This window comes from Patiria miniata, unplaced genomic scaffold (genome assembly GCF_015706575.1).
Source record: "Patiria miniata isolate m_02_andy unplaced genomic scaffold, ASM1570657v1 HiC_scaffold_1, whole genome shotgun sequence".
Taxonomy (NCBI): domain Eukaryota; kingdom Metazoa; phylum Echinodermata; class Asteroidea; order Valvatida; family Asterinidae; genus Patiria; species Patiria miniata.
Genome location: NW_024037047.1, coordinates 34,205,334 through 34,223,434, shown reverse-complemented (window position 1 = coordinate 34,223,434; position 18,101 = coordinate 34,205,334). Strand labels below are relative to the sequence as shown.

General features: G+C 43.5%; 2 protein-coding genes across 2 annotated transcripts; both read left to right on the top strand.

Annotated features, from left to right (window-relative positions):
* Positions 1 to 416: 416 nt before the first annotated feature.
* LOC119733133 lies at positions 417 to 1,616 on the top strand. The gene has a single exon (XM_038206711.1). The coding sequence runs from the start codon at positions 417 to 419 to the stop codon at positions 1,614 to 1,616; it is 1,200 nt and encodes a 399-aa protein (XP_038062639.1).
* A 7,443-nt stretch (positions 1,617 to 9,059) lies between these two features.
* Positions 9,060 to 10,232, top strand: LOC119733128. The gene has a single exon (XM_038206705.1). It carries the CDS (start codon positions 9,060 to 9,062, stop codon positions 10,230 to 10,232), a length of 1,173 nt encoding a protein of 390 aa, XP_038062633.1.
* Positions 10,233 to 18,101: the final 7,869 nt, after the last annotated feature.

The following is an 18,101-nucleotide window of genomic DNA, read 5'->3' as shown; positions in this document are numbered from 1 at the left end:
GATTTTAACATAATATTCATTTCCGCCCTAAATTTGCCTTAAAAACGTCGCCATCAACCGAATATGAACTCCAACACTGAAAGTGTGTGTTTACAAAGTAGCCTATAGTTAGATAAATAAAATAAAATCAGGAAACAAAACGAAAGAAATGCCGAAATGCATCGTTCTGTTATGACACATTTTGTTTTACATTGGCGTGCACAAGTTTCTTTTCTATGACTGAGAGGCAAAAGGAAAACCTGTGACACTATCATAACATGTCAGCCGCAAGTTACAAGTTATAAACAGGAAACGATGAATAACTGAGTGACTCAATATCAAATTCGTATAGGTAAACATGTGTGAAGTGTTACTTATTCGCGCCACGGCAGCTAATCTAAGTTGAGAGCGCACAAGAAACCACGAGACACATCATGATGCTACTCAAGCAACAACAGGTACAATTTCAGCCAGCGTCTTGGAGGTACGTGTACTTCCTTCTGCTGAGTGTGGTTTTGCTGAGTTGCATTCTTCGAGAAGTGACTCCTCTGTTTCTGACTAAAGGCTCAGCTAGGCCAGCCAGCGAGTTCATTAATATCAAAGAAGGCAAGACACTGTCAATTAACTGCTCTGCCTCGAGCAAAGCTTTATATCGAGTTTGGTGGGGTAAGTCAAATGGATCCGAAGACACTAATTGGCTCACCCTGAATTCCATCATTCAGACAAATGATCCCCGAGTTTCCATTGCAACTCGCTCGTTTGGCGAGCACAATGCATATTCTTTGCAAATAACCGACATCACCGAATCGGATGCTGGAAGGTACACTTGTCGGGCTGAGTGGAGAGGTGCTATTTTGTTTGGATACATCTTCGTATCGGTGCAGTACTTTCCGGCAGAAAACCCAATCTGTGCCACGAATAAAAGCGATTGGATTTCAACCGAAAGCATCGCCGTGTGGTGCGACGCTGCGATCGGCAACCCTGAGGTCACCATCACTTGGACAGTGGACCATTCTGACAAGGAAGTCACAGGTAGCATCTACAGCACTGAACTTCCGCAGAGCGAACGCGTGAGGAGCGTCGTTAAACTCGGGGAGCACCTGCAGAATCAAGTCTTGGTATGCACGGTGACTAGTTCTGCATTTCCAGGACAGAATCGTAGCTGCTCTGTCTGTCCCATCCTGCTAAATACTCCAACCACATCTAGTCGAGTTCCAACAATTGTGGAGGTATGCTCAACGCAAACCATGCTTCCTACTCGCGCAGTCACCAATGAAACTCAGACGGGGCACATCGTGGCTGCAGTGGGAATCCCTGCATCGTTCGTTGTCGGCTTTCTGGTTTCCCTGGCGTGCATAAGAAAGCGTCCACAGATAGTCAAGAGGCGAGGGAACGATCCAAAGGGGGAAACGGCCACACCCGTCGGGGAAAATCAACCACCAGACACGGGACTTTCGGGAATTCCGTACTTGGTAACAACAATGCGAGACGATGACGTCACAGGGACCAGAGTCTCTGATCATGCGTACGAAACGCGGATCGGACACGGAAAAGACACTGACAACGCCGCCTACCAGCAGGTGGATCGTGATATCGGCGAGAATGAAGTGACGAGTAGTTACCTGGAACTGCAATAGACCGATCCACTAATAAGCCCCTCCCCATAGTAATTCGACCAATTACAGCCACGATTTATGTTTGACATGCTTGCAAATGCGTATGAGACGCGCACGTCTGGATCACGCAGTAAGGCATCGGTGCACGTGCGCGGTTGGCGGGCCTAAATATTTGGTATATTAATGAAGTTATCAACATAACACACCCAAAAGGACTTGTTAGGCCTACTCATTGTTCGGTTCTGGTATGAATTTGTGAACCTTGAAGTTACATTCATTTCAAAAGATTCTTCGTTGTGGTGCGTCTTAGGGACAGAATGGTGCATTTTGTGATAAAAGCATGAAACTTGGCATGTGAGGTCTTCATACCATTACAACATATTCAGATATGAAGGCATTGCATATCTGACCCCTGTTAACCATTGAGGGGTCAATGACCTTTGAATACGTATTGTTTTTGAAAACATCACTTTCCTATGACCTAAGCCTGTGCATAGTCTTCATACAATGTAAATAACGACCAAATGTGAAAAAAAATTACAATTGACCTCTGATGAACTGCACTTACTCTATTTATAGTTATTAATACGATTTACCCTTTAAACCCCAACTTTTTCAAGACCCGAGTCATAATGTTAAGTGGCTTATGCTATGAGAAGAATTTAATATGTAGGGAATCTCCTTTCTGACCTCTGATGATCTTCAAGGGGTCAATGAACTTTAATTGCGTATCCTATTTAAGGATAATATTAAGAGGAGTAACTATTCCAAACACCACTTTTTTATTACCCATATCTAAATTGTGGGTATTCTTGGCATGGTGTGAATTTTCAGATATCCACACATTTCATATTTGACCTCTGATGCCCTTTGCGAGGCCAACGAACTTTGTATACTCTGATTGCCGTTATTTATCATGTTTGATCTTCCCAATGCCATGACCCAAGTCTAATTAGAGCAAAAGGCGTGTATTTGAACAATAATTATACAACATGTCATGAAGTCAGATCACAAAGAATTTTCGCATGACCTCGGATCTAAATTTTTCTTTTATAAGGGCAGACGTAGACGCGAAAGCATATAAGCGGCACATCGGACAAGCATCATTCTCTAACAGTGACCATTTGGCTTGGTAAAAAGGTTAAAAACGTAGTTATCAAAGTCCATCTTGATATAGCAGGGTGTAATATATACACAAGATGGAATGTTGCTTGAAGCATGTACATTTTCTATTACAAAACGGACCCACAAAATGTCTTTTGGAATCTCATCATATTGCGTCTGCCAATAAAACAAAGGAGAAACGAGGTCAGAGGTCACCTCAAAATTGTTGGTGGGGTCTGAATTCATATCATGACATTAAACTTATAGGTGCAGTACTGTTCTTTGGCACAATTGAGGCTCGAATAAATATGATAAATAACGGCAACGAGGAAATACAAAGTTCATTGACCTCTTCGAGGGTATCGCTAATTCAAATATGATGTCTCCACATATGAACATTCTTTTTATGGCACAAAAAGTCAAGTGTAAGACTTGGGTCATGAAAAAGGCATTTACAATTGTGTAAATCATGTTAATATTCATAGGTAGGCTTTGGTTTTACAAAGGTCATGACCTCTCGTAAGGTCACCAGTGGTTGAATTTAAAATGTGCTATATATGAAAATTCTCTTTATAGCATGAATACCTTTCATTTAGACTTGAATTGTAAAAAAAGATGGGGTTTGAATAATAAATGGTACAAATATCAATAAACAAGTTTTGAAAGGTCATTTACCTCTCAAAGGTTACCAGAGGTCAGATATGAAATGTTCCCACATCTTCCCACTATGTTCATGATATGAAGACCCATGACATATGGTCATAGGAAAGTGAAGTTTTGAAGAACAAACGTTATGAATAGAGTATGTAAATTATATTGACCTCTCAAAGGTCACCAGAGGTCAAATATGAACACTCTAAAAATTAATTTGTCATTTTGACTAAAAAAAAAATGTCCAGTGATATGTCTCGTACGACTTACCTAAATTAGTCACAGAGTATTGATGACTAATGACTATAGATTAGTCAATAGTCAGATCCAGACTAGAAAATATAGTCATATGACAAGAATAGAAACCTGCTTGATACGACTAATTTGTAGTCAAGCGACTTGCGCGATTTGTAACTGAATTTCTGACTAATCACACTTTAGTCCAGACAATATCCACTGAATTAGCACTTTTTTGTGTCCGTTCTAGTGTCCTTAATGGTACACCATAATGTGTACATCTCCGAGTCACAATATATGGGGTCACAGCTGACTTGTATCTCACTCGTTGTGCAATTGGATCACAGGGCCAGTGTTTAGCTCCTTGCATCTAACGCTGCATGATCATGCTCACATCTGCAAAAGAAACACACAGAGAAAATCTTTCTTTATTTGTTGCATATTATTTATTTTTCTCCTCGTTTTTTTTTACTCAAAATTTAATGTCCATATTTCAAAATCAACAAAATTGTGGAATGTTCTTAATCATGTAATAGTTCCCCTCCTATCCTTAGTATAGGAATTGGTACATGAGTTGTTTGGCACAACAAACTCACTAGTGTGTTGCAAAGAAATTGCACAACGACATGGCTGATACGAATGTATTAGGCCTATAACCTACCGCATACGTTTTTGCAGCATAAAGATGTGCCTAAGTACAAGCATAAACTTTTGTAAGAGTCTCACTCGGTATCTATAGGCTACAGCTTATTCTTACTGATTCAACCCACTTCCCTCACAACCGTACTCTCATTTCATAACTCATGTCAATTAACAACTTCATACGAAATCATATTTTTCCTACCTTCGTCATGGTTAAAATGGAGGAAGGAAGATGTCCGTTTAATGGCTGCCTGACAAACTGAGTGTAACATATCCGTATACACGTACGTACGCCTAACATAGCGTCATCGATCGAGTCCAGTCCGTAACTAATGTACATTAGTCAAAATGACAACTTATTTTAGTCATCACTGACGGCAAATTAGTCTTCCATAACAAATAATTAGTCATTCAGCAATTACTAAACAAAGTTATTCATTTTGACAAACAAAGAGGCTTCAATGACGAATTAATTTTTAGAGTGAAATGCCTTTATATATGAAAAAAAATCGTGGGATGAAGAGCCAACATGCGAAGTTTCATGTTTTTATCCCAATTTGCCCAATCCTTTAGCATATCGGGGCTATGCCGTGCACTAATATCGCTTCTTTGTTGACAAAAGTTTTCCATGATAAATATCTAAAATGTAAAAAAAAATCCTGAATTCATAGTCACCATACAATTATACAGGGCCTGTCAAAAAGTAACCACTGTGCACTGCAGACTGTCGGAATGCTTCTGTTTGCAATCTAACCGATGAGATTACCTTTGTGCTGGTCCCAGAGGGCTAACCTACAGTCCTCTTTGTACCTATCTCACTGACTCACTGTTGTACTGGCACCTGTGAATACGATTTTTTAAAGCCTCACCTGGGCCCCCAAATATCACTCAGATGACTACTTTGAATACTTATACCAAGTTTTAAGGGACGAGCAAAAGGGGGCTTGCCAGTTGTCTTGTTTATTATTTCCTCGTCTTAACATTTAATATTATAGAAAAAAAGAGCTTCACTTTGTAGCAATGTATAACCAAAGCTGCTGTAAATATAACTGCGTGGTTAAGTAACTTTCTTAACAAGTGGAATAAGAGGATTTCGAAACAGTTGCAGGATAATTCTGCCAGAATGGGACGAACTGAATTCATGTCCAGTTTTATGTACTTATTAGGTATTAGTGTCGAAGCATGTAACACCTGTTCGTGTACAATGTACGCATGAACGGTGGACTTCGCAAGGACTTACGTGCAAAATCATGATTTGTTTTTGAAATTTCTTCCCCCTTTGGCGTGTAATTTATACAATTATCAAAACATCTATTCAAGCAAAACATGTAACGTATACTTTCATCAAAAAAAGCGAAAGTTTAATATACTTATTCTTGTCTATTTGCAGAACTTTCATAAAGCCCTAAGTATTTTAATGATTTGAAGAGTTTTTTTCCAAAGCGCGCTATGTGTACAACGTGAGAAACTTCACGATTATGAAACTTAAAGCTATAGTCCATCATTTGCAGCCATCCGAAAAGTAACTGGCGTAATTATTGTTGAAAAACAAACTTGGTTGAAAGATTGTAAGGGAACTAAACTCCCTGTGAAATTATTCCTTCTGAAAAGCTGTCATTTTGAGGTAATCAACTAAAGAAGGCATTTCCAACGGAGATTCTTAAGAATCACCGTAGGAAAATTTAAATTAGTAGTTCGTTTTGTTATTCAGCGCAGCGCGCACAAGTATTGGTACGACGCACACGCGCGCGCGGTTGTCATAATTCGTCGGATCAGTGCGCTACGTCGCGTATAGCTGCTCTTCAAAACAATTCAAAACATGATTCAGTAACTTTTGATTTGAAATTAAGATCTTAGAATGCTGTTTTTCTCGGAATGTACAGCTGAAGCTTAGCTGAAACTTCATCAGGTTAGTTGTTCAGTATCCTTCATTAGATTTTGAACCCTTTTGTTGCTTCAAACGAACAAAATGCACAAATTACAAATGAAAACTAGTATTACATTCTGTTTCTCAACTTGAGTTTTCGCTGTATTAATTTTAAGTAGGGGAGGGGGAGGGTGGGATTCTAAATAATAACAAAATGGCGTCTTTTGCGATTTGGAAAAAAAAATCTTCATTAATGTTCATGCTTTTGTTGCGCCGATTTCTTCAGCTCATTACCTTACTTAAAAGACTACTTTATCAAAATATAAAATCACTTCATGTTTAGCTTATAATCATGTGGTTTCGCAGATTTGCTGATTGTCGACTAAAAATATTTTGTTCTTGAATAAAGTGTAATTATTTGGATCTCATTGGTTTTTGTATTTTGTTGATTTGTACATGGCCATAATTAGATGTAGTGGTACATTGAAAAGACAATATTGTTTAAAGTATGGCCATCCCTTTTAATTTCTTAACCCGGCTTCTTTGGTTTTCAGAAAGCCTGTAGTTTCAGCGTGTTGGGTCAGAGCAGGGTTTAATGATTGGATTGAGTTTTGGGTTGGGTTGGGCTGGACTTGTTGCTGGGCTGTGCTGGTCTTTGGCTTGGTTGGATGTGGCTTGGATGGGATGGCTGGGCTGGGCTGGGCTGGGCTGCCTGGACTTCGATTGGCTGGTTTTGGTTGAGTTGGATTTGGATTGGCAGTGGGTTGGGCTGGGCTTTAGGGTGGATCCAGGGGGGGCCAAAGGGAGCCATGCCCCCCCCCCCAAAAAAAAAAACAACCCCGAATCCTTTTTTAGTGACTTCGCAATAAATGAGTACCGCACTGTCTTTTCCTAAAAAAACATTGATTAAAGTGGTCAAACAATATTACCTCAGATCGCACCGCAGAGCATATAGAATCCCAACAAAAACCTTTTTGGGACCAAAGTTTTTTGGCCACCCCAAGAAATTGTGTTCTGGATCCGCCCTTGGCTGAGTTTGGTTGGTTTTGGGTTGGGCTGGGCTGTGCTCGGCTGATCTTGGCTGGGCTGATGTAGTATGGCTGAGCTTGGCAATTCATGTCTGGGCTGGGGTGGGCTGGGCTGAGCTAGGGCTCCGTTCGGTTGGCTTGTGCAGGCTCGGCTCGGCTCGATCCGGTACTAGGCTTTTTTAGTGGCAAGGTTTAAGTAGAGTGTTTTACGGATACGCCACGTGAAGTAAATATCTGTAAAAAGTGAAGTGACTCTGAAAAGAACTAACGGTGAACACGGGATTGGGGTGATTGTTTGTTTTAGATTGTTCGTTACGCTTTATTTGGTTACTATTGTTTCAAGAGATAACAGGCGTTGCAACCTCCTATTCAATACTTGAAGTTGCAGCCTGTAGGAAACGCAGAATGCGAAGGTTTAGCACACCTTTTTTGTATTGTAATGGTAAGAAGCCTGAGCCTCGTCATCACAACACTGCGCTGCAACAGCGGTCTTAAACAGAGTGATAAAAACCTCCGAAACACACATTTATTCCCTTATTTAATGGACAATGATGAGATCATTTCAAATAAATTGCTCACAAGAACGCGATGTACCTCGACGGCGAGCGAGGAGAAGGACACGCGCGCACGCAACTTGGAACTCCTCTGACCTGCGCAGACACCGCCACTGCCGCCGCCTTCTTTATTCCATCTTTGCAGCGTTTATTCTATCTATAAATAGAACTTGTTCCACAACTTGATCCACACAGAGCCACAACTTGATCCACAAACTCCCTCCTCAACTTAATCCCCCTCCTCCTCCTCACAGATCCACAACTCGCTTCTCCTCATCACAAACTCCCTCCTCACAACTCACTCCTTAACTCACTCCTCCTCACAAAATCCTCAAAACAATGCCCAATTTTCCCCTTACCTACTACTCATCCTGTTGTTCACAATATGCCAATTATTTAACACACCTCATTTTGGGTCCATTCCAATGACATTACCACAGTTAAGGGACTACCACTGTACCTATTTGTGCATGAAATTCATGTAGCGCATTGTGTCCTAGTTCTTACCAACAAAAACACCAAAACACGGCAAATAATACAATAAGAGTGCAAACGAATTTGATGGAAATACCTTAAATTTTAGCTCAATTATCAACCTTTCAGGCGTCATAAATATCTCAATATATTAAAGAAATTGCACAAATGAAAGACAATTGCACAATGGACGAACAGTATCATGTTTAACTGTTTGAAGCACCATTGGAAAGGAGTCAAAATCACTTCTGTTACATAATTGGTATTTTCTCAGCAACCCAATGTGCTGTTTTTATGATTTTTGTTGAACATGTACTTGAAAGAAAAAACTCTCAGCTTAATCTGATATCCAAAACTTAAAACACACAGATCGCGATTTTGAAAAAAAACCCCGCAATGTATCAGGGTTGCATGTTTGGGGTCACCCTGTATAGGAGGCTATTGACCCAATTTTTTTTGGACTGGGGAGACCGTAAAGGACCGATTGATTTTAACATAATATTCATATCCGCCCTAAATTTGCCTTAAAAACGTCGACATCAATCGAATATGAAATCCAACACTGAAAGTGTGTGTTTACAAAGAAGCCTACAGTTGAATAAATAAAATCAGTTCAATAAGGAAACAAAAGGAAAAAAACTGCTGAAATGCATCGTTCTGTTATGACACATTTTGTTTTTCATTCGCGTGCACAACTTTCTTTTCTATGACTGAGGGGCAAAAGGAAAACCTGTGACACTATCATAACATGTCAGCCGCAAGTTACAAGTTATAAAGAGGAAACGATGAATAGCTGGGTGACTCAATATCAAATTCAAATAGGTATGAATGTTTATATTGTTACTTATTCGCGCCACAGCAGCTAATCGAAGTCGCAAGCGTGCAGCGAACCACGCGACACATCATGATGCTTCTCAAGCAACAACAGGTACAATTTAAACCAGCGTCTTGGAGGTACGTGTACTTCCTTCTGATGAGTGTGGTTTTTCTGAGTTGCATTCCTCGAGAAGTGACTCCACTGTTTCTAACTAAAGACTCGGCTTATCCAGCCAGCGAGTTCATTAATATCAAAGAAGGCAAGACACTGTCTATGAACTGCTCTGCCTCAGGCGAAAATTTATATCGAGTTTGGTGGGGTAAGTCAAATGGATCCGAAGACACTTGGCTCACCACGAATTCCATCATTCAGACAAATGATCCCCGCGTTTCCATTGCAACTCGCTCGTTTGGCGAGCACAGTGCATATTCTTTGCAAATAACCGACATCACCGAATCAGATGGTGGAAGGTACACTTGTCTAGCCGAGTGGGGAGGTGCTTTCTTGTTTGGATACATTTTTGTGTCGGTGAAGTACTTTCCGGCAGAAAACCCAATCTGTGCTACGAATCACAGCGATCGGATTTCAACCGAAAGCATCGCCGTGTGGTGCGACACTGCGATCGGCAACCCTGAGGTCACCATAACTTGGAGAGTGGACCATTCTGAAAAGGAAGTCACAGGTAGCATCTACAGCACTGAACTTCCGCAGAACGAACGCGTGAGGAGTGTCGTTAAACTCGGGGAGCACCTGCAGAATCGAATCTTGTTATGCACGGTGACTAGTTCTGCATTTCCAGGACAGAATCGTAGCTGCTCTGTCAGCACAATTCTGCTAAATACCCCAACCGCATCTAGTCGAGCGCCAACGGACTTGCCTCCTACTCGCGCATTCACCAATGAATCTCAGACGGGGTACATCGTGGCTGCAGTGGGAATCCCTGTAGCGTTCGTTGTCGGCTTTCTGGTTTCCCTGGCGTGCATAAGGAAGCGTCCACAGACAGTCAAGAGGCGAGGGAACGATCCAAAGGGGGAAACGGCCACACCCGTCGGGGAAAATCAACCACCAGACACGGGACTTTCGGGAATTCCGTACTTGGTAACAACAATGCGAGACGATGACGTCACAGGGACCAGAGTCTCTGATCATGCGTACGAAACGCGGATCGGACACGGAAAAGACACTGACAACGCCGCCTACCAGCAGGTGGATCGTGATATCGGCGAGAATGAAGTGACGAGCAGTTACCTAGAACTGCAATAGACTGATCCACTAATAAGCCCCTCCCCATAGTAATTTGACCAATTACAGCCACGATTTATGTTTGACATGCTTGCAAATGCGTATGAGACGCACACGTCTGGAACACGCAGTAAGGCATCGGTGCACGTGCGCGGTGGGCGGGCCTAAATATTTGGTATATTGATGAAGTCATCAACATAACACACCCAAAAGGACTTGTTACTCATTGTTCGGTTCTGGTATGAATTTGTGAACCTTTAAAGTTACATTCTTTTCAAAAGATTCTTCGTAGTGGTGCGGCATAGGGACATAATTGTGCATTTTGTAATAAAAGCATGAAACTTGGCATGTGAGGTCTTCATACCATGACAACACATTCAGATATGGAGGCATTGCATATCTGACCCCTGGTAACCTTTGAGGGGTCAATGACATTTGAATACCTATTGTTTTTGAAAACATCACTTTCCTATGACCTAAGTCGGTGCATAGTTTTCATACAATGTAAATAACGACCAAATGTGAAAAAAAAAATCACAATAGACCTCTGATGACCTTCCAGAGGTCAATGACTTTAATGTTAACTGCACTTACTCTATTTATAGTTATTAATTCGATTTACCCTTTAAACCCCAACTTTTTCAAGACCCGAGTCATAATGTTAAGTGGCTTATGCTATGAGAAGAATTTAATATGTAGGGAATCTCCTATCTGACCTCTGATGATCTTCAAGGGGTCAATGAACTTTAATTGCGTATCCTATTTAAGGATAATATTAAGAGGAGTAACTATTCCAAACACCACTTTTTTATTACCCATATCCAAATTGTGGGTATTCTTGGCATGGTGTGAATTTTCAGATATCCACACATTTCATATTTGACCTCTGTTGCCCTTTGCGAGGCCAACAAACTTTGTATACTCTGATCGCCGTTATTTATCATGTTTAATCTTCTCAATGCCATGACCCAAGTCTAATTAGAGCAAAAGGCGTGTATTTGAACAGTAATTATACAAAATGTCATGAAGTTAGATCACAAAAATTTTTCGCATGACCTCTGATCTAAATTTTTCTTTTATAAGGGCAGACGTAGACGCGAAAGCATATAAGCGGCACATCGGACAAGCATCATTCTCTAACAGTGACCATTTGGCTTTGTAAAAAGGTTAAACACGTAGTTATCACAGTCCATCTTGATAAAGCAGGGTGTAATAAATACACAAGATGGAATATTGCTTGAAGCATGTACATTTTCTATTACAGGCGGACCCACAAAATGTCTATTGCAATCTCATCATGTTGCGTCTGCCAATAAAACAAGGAGAAACGAGGTCAGAGGTCACCTCAAAATTGTTTGTGTGGTCTAAATTCATAACATGACATTAAACTTATAGGTGCAATACCGTTCTTTGGCACAATTAAGGCTTGGGTCACCATGAAATGGCGTTTTGACGAATAAATATGATAAATAACGGCAACAAGGAAATACAAAGTTCATTGACCTCTTCGAGGGCATCACTACCTAAAATATGATGTCCCCGCATCTGAACATTCTTTTCATGGCACAAATGTTGGACTTGGGTCATACAATTGTGTAAATCGTGTTAATATCCATAGGTAGGCTTTGGTTTTACAAAGGTCATGACCTCTCGTAAGGTCACCAGTGGTTCAATATAAAATGTCCTATATATGAAAATTCCCTTTATAGCATGAATGCCTTTCATTTAGACTTGAATCGTGAAAAAGTTGGGGTTTTAAGAATAAATCTTACAAATATCTATAAACAGGTTTACAAAGGTCATTTACCTCTTACAGGTCACCAGAAGTCAGATATAAAGTGTTCCCACATCTGATCACTATTTTCATTGTATGAATACTTCTGGATCTCGATAAATACTGCAAGCTATCTCCCGTTATGTGATGTATATGTTGCAGGCTTATGACATAGACTTATGACATAGACTTAGACTAAGTTCATTGACCTCTCAAAGATCACCAGAGGTCAAATATGAAATGCCTGTATATCTGAAAAATGTCTTCATGGCATGAAGAACCAGCATGCGAAGTTTCATGCTTTCATCACAAATTGCACAATCCTTTAGCATATTATGTCTAGCCGCGCCACTATCGGTTCTTTGTTAAAACAAGTTTCCCATGATAAATATCGGAAATGTAAAAAAAGAAAAACATCCTGAATTTATACAGTCACTATACAATTATACAGGGCGTGTCAAAAAAGTAACCACTATGCACTGCAGACTGTCGGATTGGTTCTGTTTGTTATCGAACCAATGAGATTACCTTTGTGCTGGTCTCAGAGGGCCAACCTACAGTCTTCTTTGTACCTATCTCACTTACTCACTGTTGGACTGGCACCTGTGAATACGATTTGTTAAAGCCTCGCCTTGGCCCCCAAATATCACTCAGATGGATACTTTGAATACTTATACCAAGTTTAAGGGACGAGCTACAGGGGGCTTGCCAGTTGTCTGGTTTATTATTTCCTCGTCTTAACATTTAATATTATAGAAAAAAAGAGCTTCACTTTGTAGCAATGTATAACCAAAGCTGCTGTAAATATAACTGCGTGGTTAAGTAACTATCTTGACAAGTGGGATAAGAGGATTTCGAAACAGTTGCAGGATAATTCTGCCCGATTGGGACGAACTGAATTCATGTCCAGTTTTATGTACTTATTAAGTATTAGTGTCGAAGCATGTAACAGCTGTTCGTGTACAATGTACGCATGAACGGTAGACTTCGCAAGGACATACATGCAAAATCATGTTTTTTTTACAAATTTCTTCCCCCATGTAATTTATAAAATTGGCAAAACATCTATTCAAGCAAAACATGTAACGTATACATTTCATCAAAAAAGCAAAAGTTTAAGATACTGTAACATTTGAGCAATTGACATAATTTGTTTTGACTTGGCGCGCCATAGAAAGCGATAGACGCGCAATTAGTTTGTCGCCGCCAGCGGGCTAGTCAGTTGGTGAACGCGACTCGTGCTGGAAGGACCAACCAAGCCTACCGGAGCGTCAATCCAAGGAGGCGAAAGGGCGTACTGCAGTAGGTATATGTGCCTACCTACCTTTAGCGTGGGGCATATAGCGGAGCCATAGGCGCGACTGTTGGCCGGACGCCTCGAGGGACGACGTACGCTAGCGAGCGTACATCTACTGAGGCGTCGGTCCGAGCACTGAGGCGCAGGGCTGCTGTAGGTACCGCTGGAGGCGTTAAGACTCATCGAGGAGTTACACGCTCCATATAAACCAGGCTCACGAGGAGCCTACCCCTTGGAGGCCCGAGGAGACGAGAGGCGTTGCCGAGGGAACAACTGTGCGCGACATTTAGAAGTGCATAAATGCGGCACTTGCGTGGTGAATAAGTGCAAACTAGTGGCGGCGGAGGCGCTATACACTCACTGGAGGCGCTATACACTCACTAGAGGCGCCATAGCAATCACTTGAGGCGCTATTAGGGCTTATTCACAAGTAAATCACTCTAATCATAATAATTGATCTAATAAAATAAATCAGTGAAACCTTCTTTCTTTTGTCATTGCGTCACAGTAATTTGTACATGTTTGTCAGTCTGTATTGTCTGTCTGGAAGCCAGCGATCAGTGAGTAGACTGAGTATACGTGGTGGTATATTTCCAACCGAACGGACCTGCACCTCGGCGCTGTTAGGGTTACTCGCCTTACCCGCGAGTGTTCGCCGAGGACAACCGACCTGGCAATAGTAAAATCCGCCACAAATGGTGGCAGCGGTGGGATTTGTATGCTCAGCTTATTACTGGACGCTTGGAACATTTTTTTGTGTGTGCACTGACCTCTTTACGAGCGTACGTGTAAACAGACTGATAACTAATCTTGATTGCATAATCAAATTTGGAGTTGATCAAGTGTTGCGAGTGATTAGACAAAGTTGGACACTCCGATTTTTGCGGAGGACTTGGAAGGATAATTCTCAGGACGCTGACACTGAATGGCCAAGGCCAAGTGTTCGGACGAGATGAGCAGTAAACAGAGAGAAAGCACGAATACGCTGACAGGCGAGCGTCCTGTGCCGATATTGCAGGAGGAAATTGACCTACTGCGTATGGAAGTCCAACTGAAAGAGGATCAGTTGGCAAACTCGATGAGAGAAAAGGAACGTGCCGAGACCCGGTTGGGGCAATTTCTGTCTCAATCCCCGGGGTCTCCGGAAGAAGAACACCACCAACGTGGGTGGATACACAAAAGGCCCGAGAGGGAAACCAAGGAAATCGAATTTAAGTATGACTTAACGCGTGACATGGAGACTTCTGGTTATGGTTCCATGTTTGGGCGCGTAAAACAGATGCAGCGAACCGGTACGGAGACAGGCCGGAACACATCTACACCGATGAGAACGATGATGAAGAATAAAACATACTTGCCACAACCACAGTCGACGGCACAGACACATCCGACTACTGATCGTGGAGGAGCTATAACGCCTCCGGTGGAGGGCACTCCAGAGAGTGGAGGCGCCACCCCCACAAACGACAAACACGGTGATGTGATGGAGGGCAGGCCAACCTCTCCTAGCACCCCGTGGCCATTGAAGAGAGAGGAGCGGATTCAATCGTCACAGGAGTGGCAGGACCGATTTGGAGGAAAAGCCAAACGACCTAATATTGTTCCGGATCGATTCAGCGGAAAACAGCCCTGGATAGATTACAGGGAACACTTCGAGTCTTGTAAGCGAGTAAATGGCTGGAATGATGAGGAAGCTGCAGCGTTCCTGGCCGCAAGTTTGCAAGGATCCGCTGTGAAAATTTTGACTAATCGCCAAGGGGAAGGACAAGCCCGGCGATACAAGTATACTGAACTAATTGGACTACTCGATACACGTTTTGGGCCGGGGCAGATGGCTGAGAACTTCCTTATGGAACTGAGAAACCGTCGCCAAGGCCCAAAGGAGACTTTACAGGAACTTGGAGAAGCAGTCCGCGAGTTGGCTACCCTATCATATCCGGAGTTAACGGAAGACAGTAGGGATAGATTGGCTCGTGGACATTTTTCAGACGCAATCGCCAGCCAGAGCATTCGGGAGGGAGTTTTCCGGTCAAGGCCGTCTTCTCTGAATGACGCAGTTCGTGCGGCGCTGGCGACGGAGAATTTTGAACGGATTGAGGAACAACGATGTGGAAAAAAGGACAAGAAATGCCGCATGGGGCGAGATGAGGAGGAGTACCGGGACACCATCATAGCTGATGTGGTCGACCATCTGAAGCAATACTACAAGAATATGAGAGACGAGCAGGCAACTAAGGAAAAGTCACCTCAGCCTGAAAAGAGAAGAGACACACGCATATACCACCCGAGGCCGCGTAGGATAGCCAACCAGGATGACAGGTGTTACGGGTGCCAAGGAAAGGGACATTTTGCAAAGGATTGCACAAACCCAACTACCCCTGCACGGAGGCGCTCGGGAAACGGCCGCCAGTCGACTCTGCGACCCAAGAGGAGGCTGGGCGAACAGAAGGGTCAACCGACAATGGACTCAGAAGTTCAACAGGACAAAACTCATCTCAACCCTGACGACAAAAGAGAAATATTTGCACCATTGGTTGTTCCAAAGCAGGGACTTTACGTACAAGGAGAGTTTCGGTCAGTCACTATCCCGTTCCTGGTGGATACCGGGACGACGGACACAATAATCTCGGAGGAGGTTTACTGTCAGATACCGACAGAGAGACGCCCACCGTTGGAGCAGGATGGCATCCGAGTCGTGCAGGCAGATGGTAGTGTCATGGAAACAGTAGGTGTGGCAAACATGGACTTGCGTATTGGAAGGACAGCGTGCCCAGTACGGGCAGTCATTGCCAAAGTCAAAACCAAAGGCATACTCGGGATGGACTTTCTGCTCCCAACTGGAGGGACACTGGATTTCAACAAGTGTGAACTTTTGCTTCACGGAGAACACATACGGTGCACAACTAGATGGGGAACTACCTTGCATGCCAGGGTGGTTGTGGCAGAAACGACTGTCATTCCGCCCGGACACGAAGCTCTTGTTCAAGGAAGAGTGACCCGTGATTTCGAATCAGGTGACCTGGGGATTATAGAACCGATTGAAGGAGGTGGTGAGTTGGCGCAAAAAGGCTTGATTCTTGCAAGAACGTTGGTAGATCCCAAGGAGGGAGTACTTGCCTTGCGGTTGCTTAATCCGGGCAGCCGAGAGTGCATGGTTCGGTCGGGCACGACAGCCGGACGCCTCACACCGGTGGTAGAGAGAGATGTGCTGCAGGCACATGCAGTTGAACCAGGAGATGAAAACAAGGATGTACATGTCCCCGGCCACCTTGAGGATCTCTGGAAACGCAGTGTGGAGAATCTGGATCCCTGTTATCACTACGCAGTGGCTCGACTGCTCACTGATTTTGCGGATGTATTTTCGGAGGGCGATCATGACATTGGGAGAAATGATTGGGTGAAGCACCATATCGACACGGGAGAAACACGACCTGTCAGGCAGAGGCCCCGCCGGCAGCCATTGTGCAAGCAACAGGAGATTGACCGACAGGTGCAGGACTTGTTGAAGAGGGGACTGATTACGCCATCAGACAGCCCCTGGGCCTCAAATGTGGTGCTAGTAAGGAAGAAAGATGGAAGCCAACGCTTTTGTGTAGACTATCGCGGACTTAACGAGACAACTATCAAGGATGCGTACCCAGTTCCTCGCATCGACGACACCCTGGATGCACTGTCAGGTGCGAGGTGGTTTTCCACCTTAGACCTCGCATCTGGCTACTGGCAGATCGAGCTCGATGAGGATGCGAAGCAAAAGTCAGCCTTCGTGGTGCGCGGGGGCTTGTACAGCTGGAGGGTCATGCCCTTCGGCTTGTGCAATGCCCCTGCCACCTTCGAAAGGCTGATGGAAAGGGTCGTATCCGGACTACAATGGGAGACTTTACTCGTATACCTCGATGACGTTATCGTGTACGGGAGAAGCGTCATGGAGGAGATACAGCGCCTACGCGAGGTGCTGCAGAGATTTAGATTGGCTGGATTGAAGTTGAAGCCGAAAAAGTGCTTTCTCTTCAAGGAGACCGTGAAATATCTGGGACATGTGGTTTCACCAGCCGGAGTTTCCACTGACCCGGACAAAATCGAGGCTATTAAATCATGGCCTACCCCGACAGATGTGAAGGGAGTGCGAAGTTTCTTAGGACTGGCCTCCTACTATCGCAGATTTATAAAGGGATTTGCAGATGTGGCTCGCCCACTCCACCGGCTCACAGAAAAGTCAAGGGAATTCCTTTGGGATGATAGCTGTGAGGAGGCATTCGTGACTCTGAAGAATCACTTACAGGAGGCGCCCATCTTGGCATACCCGGACCCAACAGGTGACTTTGTACTGGACACGGACGCCAGCGGGGAAAGCATCGGAGCAGTCCTGTCGCAGATACAAGAAGGAGAAGAACGGGTAATCGCTTATGCAAGTAGGACTCTTTCCCGTCCTGAAAGGAACTACTGTGTGACTCGCCGGGAGCTTTTGGCAGTCGTCTTCTACCTCAAGCACTTTAAACAGTACTTGTATGGGAGAAAGATTACCATCCGTACTGATCATGCCGCATTACGATGGCTGGTCAACTTCAAAGACCCGGAAGGACAGGTAGCCCGCTGGCTACAAGTGATTGGAGAGTACAACTACGAGATCATTCACCGCCCAGGCAAGAGACATGGCAATGCGGACAGTTTGTCGCGCAAGCCTTGTAGTCAGTGTGGCCTGGCGGATGATGTTAAGACAGAGGTTGGAGCCAAAGCTGAAGTAACTGACGTTCTGTCAGGTGAAGACAGTGTAGAACGAGAGGGGAAAATGGTGACCAGGTTGTTGCAAATGGAACCAACC